Source organism: Terrapene carolina, unplaced genomic scaffold (assembly GCF_002925995.2).
Source record: "Terrapene carolina triunguis isolate 2854851 unplaced genomic scaffold, T_m_triunguis-2.0 Scaffold35338, whole genome shotgun sequence".
In the NCBI taxonomy this organism is placed as follows: domain Eukaryota; kingdom Metazoa; phylum Chordata; order Testudines; family Emydidae; genus Terrapene; species Terrapene triunguis.
The window spans coordinates 2,277-5,278 of NW_020699689.1; the positions used below are offsets into that span (position 1 = coordinate 2,277).

Below are 3,002 nucleotides of genomic sequence, written 5' to 3' on the forward strand. Positions count from 1 at the left end.
CCAAAATTGGGATATGGGTGTCATCTGTCACTCCAAAACAATTAAGGAATCCCATTCCTGCAAAGCCATCTGCTAATTCATGCACATTTCCCAGAGTCACAGTCCTTCATAGCAGGATGCAATGAATGGCCTTGCACACTTGCGTGAATGTGACCCCCACCGTCAACTTCCTGACTCCAAACGGATTCGTGACCAACCTGTAGCAGTCTGGAGTTGTCAACTTTCACACAGCAATTGCCACGTGCTTGTCCACCGAGAGAGCAGCTCTTATTTTGGTGTCCTTGCAGCGCAGGGCAGAGGTGAGCTCTGCTCACAGTTCCAGGAAGTTGGTTTTGTGCATCCAAAAGTTTTTCAGCCACTGCTTGTCATCCCAGACCTGCATAACAATATGATCCCACCACTCAGTGTTTGTTTCCCAAGCCCAATAGCAACGGTCCACTATGTGCAGCTGCTCCATGAATGCCAAAAGTAATCTGGAATTGTTTCTTTCCATGGTACACAGCAGGGCAGGCTCCTTTGATTTCTGTTCAGATTTGCAGCTGATGAAATACTGTATGATTAGCCACATTATGTACACATGGCACCAGGGCACTACAAATGTGCCTGGCGGGCAGTAAAACTTGCTGAGTGCCTTTGTCACTGAACCATGCTTATGTTTGTCTTTTTTATAAGTAACATTGAGGTTTGCTGAATTAACATGCTGCACTATTTACTAATTACACTAAAGTTTTAAGGACAGAAGCAGGGAGCACCCTGAACACCATTACTAAGGCAATGACATTTTAGCCTTTAGCCCCCTCCCACACACACACGTTTTTCCCCTAAGCCCTGTGACCCAGCCACCTTTGCTGAAATCTTACATTCCTTGCATCGAGAATTCGCTCCATCCCTGCCACAAATGTGTGCTTTCTAGTGATGTCATTGGTTGGTAGGGAAACTTCTGGGGACTGAAAGGGTCTCACTTCACTCACTCTTCTTTTTCACATTCTTCTTTCCCAGAAGAATCAGAGTCTGTTGCAACTAAATTATAGTATTTAATTCATTGGAGTTATCCACACACTGGGGGAAATTCATACTCCCTTCCATTTCTCCTCACTTACTAGAGTCCCCATTTCCTCAAAATGTGCTTTCCTGACATATAATACCACTGACATACTGCATTCTGGGACCTCTGCACTCCCTCTTCTTCCTTACTGTGCTGAACCCCACCAGCCAATGCTCACCTGTTCCAGCTCTCCTATGGCTCATAGTCTCTGGTCCTCTCTCTGCCAGAAAGAAGCATTTCTCGGGGGACTTACTCTGGAGTCTTCACTGTCTGGGACACGGAATCTCTGTGTTTTAGGATCTCATTTGATGAGTGTCTGGCTTTGTGTGTTCACAGGAGAGATGGGGATAGTTAAATCCCCCAAAAGCAGAGCGTCCAGCACCTTTGAGCAACTTGAGAGTTGGGCCTGGTTACTGGCTGGGGTTAAAATAATAGAACTTTTTTTTTCTGACAAGTGTCCCATGAATTCAACTGATGTCCCTTGTTTTCTTCCCCTGAGCAGGGTTTCCTGTTTCCAAACCTGATGTGATCTCCCAGCTGGAGAAAGGGGAAGAACCCTGGGTCTCAGAAATCCAGGAATCAGAGGAACAAGAGATCCTGAGAGGTGCCTGCCCAGGTGAGGAATCATTAAACGAACTCAAAAAACTGTCAGTGCCTGAAGGAAAGAGCTGGGATTCCCTACAAAGTCCTTGGGAGCTCTCTCAGTTCAGGGCAGATGTTGCTCATGACTTCCTGCCCATCCTGACTGACACCTGGCAGTAGCTCCTTCCCTGACCTGCTGTCATCCTGAGTGTTTGGATAGGATGTGGAAACAAAATTTCTCCCCCTTTCTCTCCCCTATGGGAAAAAAAGGTTATATAATTCAGTTCCTGATTTCCCCCCCATCTCTCCAGCACTTACTTTGGTTTCCTCTTCCATTTTCCATTCCTGTTTGTGGTTTCTGTCTGTATCCCAGCAGGTGATGGGATGGTGAGTGAGAAGGAGGGTCAGAATCTTCAGCAGAAGGATGATGTGCAACTGGAACCACACAGGATATTATTGCAAAGATCCAAAGGGAATGTGTCCAGAAGTCTTGAGCAAGGAAAATTGTATGAGAGTCAGCACAGGCCAGAGAGCCAGCCAGGGGAGAAAGAGGGTAAATCCATTAATTGTCAGGCAACTCACAAAGACCTCAGGGGAACCACAGGACAGCACACAAACCTCACAGAAGAGGGAAAAAACTCATGCACTGAGTGTGGGAAAAACTTCCGAGGACGCTCAGGCCTTAGTAATCATAAGAGAATCCACACGGGAGAGAGACCCTATGAATGCAGCGAGTGCGGGAAAAGCTTCACTCGGCACTCAGACCTTATTACACATCAGAGAATCCACACAGGGGAGCGGCCCTATGTATGCTCTGAGTGCAGGAAAACCTTTGCTCAGCGCTCAGCCCTTACTAAACATCAGAGGATCCACACAGGGGAGCGACCCTATGAATGCAGCGAGTGTGGGAAAAGCTATACTCGGAGCTCAGACCTTATTACACATCAAAGAATCCACACGGGGGAGAGACCCTATGAATGCAGCGAGTGTGGGAAAACCTTTACTTGGCGCTCAGCCCTTACTACACATCAGAGTATCCACACAGGGGAGAGACCCTATGAATGCAGTGAGTGTGGCGAAACCTTTGCTCAGTGCTCAGCCCATATTAGACATCAGAAAATCCATGCAGGGGAGAGGCCCTATGAATGCTGTGAGTGTAGGAAAAGCTTCACTGAGAGCTCATACCTTACTAAACATCAGAGAATTCATACAGGAGAGAGACCCTACGAATGCTGTGAGTGCGGGAAAAGGTTCACTGACCACTCTAGCCTTACTAAACATCAGAGAATCCACACAGGGGAGCGTCCCTATGAATGCAAAAACAACAAGGAGTCTGGTGGCACCTTAAAGACTAACAGATTTATTTGGGCATAAG

At 47.0% G+C, this 3,002-nt stretch overlaps 1 protein-coding gene across 1 annotated transcript in view; it reads left to right on the forward strand.

The window, feature by feature from the left end:
• The first annotated feature begins 1,021 nt into the window (after window positions 1–1,021).
• LOC112120693 (zinc finger protein 883) overlaps window positions 1,022–3,002 on the forward strand; it is a 3,983-nt gene continuing 2,002 nt past the window's right edge. Inside the window, exons 1-2 of the mRNA XM_029914352.1 lie at window positions 1,022–1,661; window positions 2,001–2,934. Coding sequence (XP_029770212.1) covers window positions 2,012–2,934 — 923 coding nt within the window. The 5' untranslated portion in view covers window positions 1,022–1,661; window positions 2,001–2,011. The remainder of the gene's footprint in view (window positions 1,662–2,000; window positions 2,935–3,002) is intronic.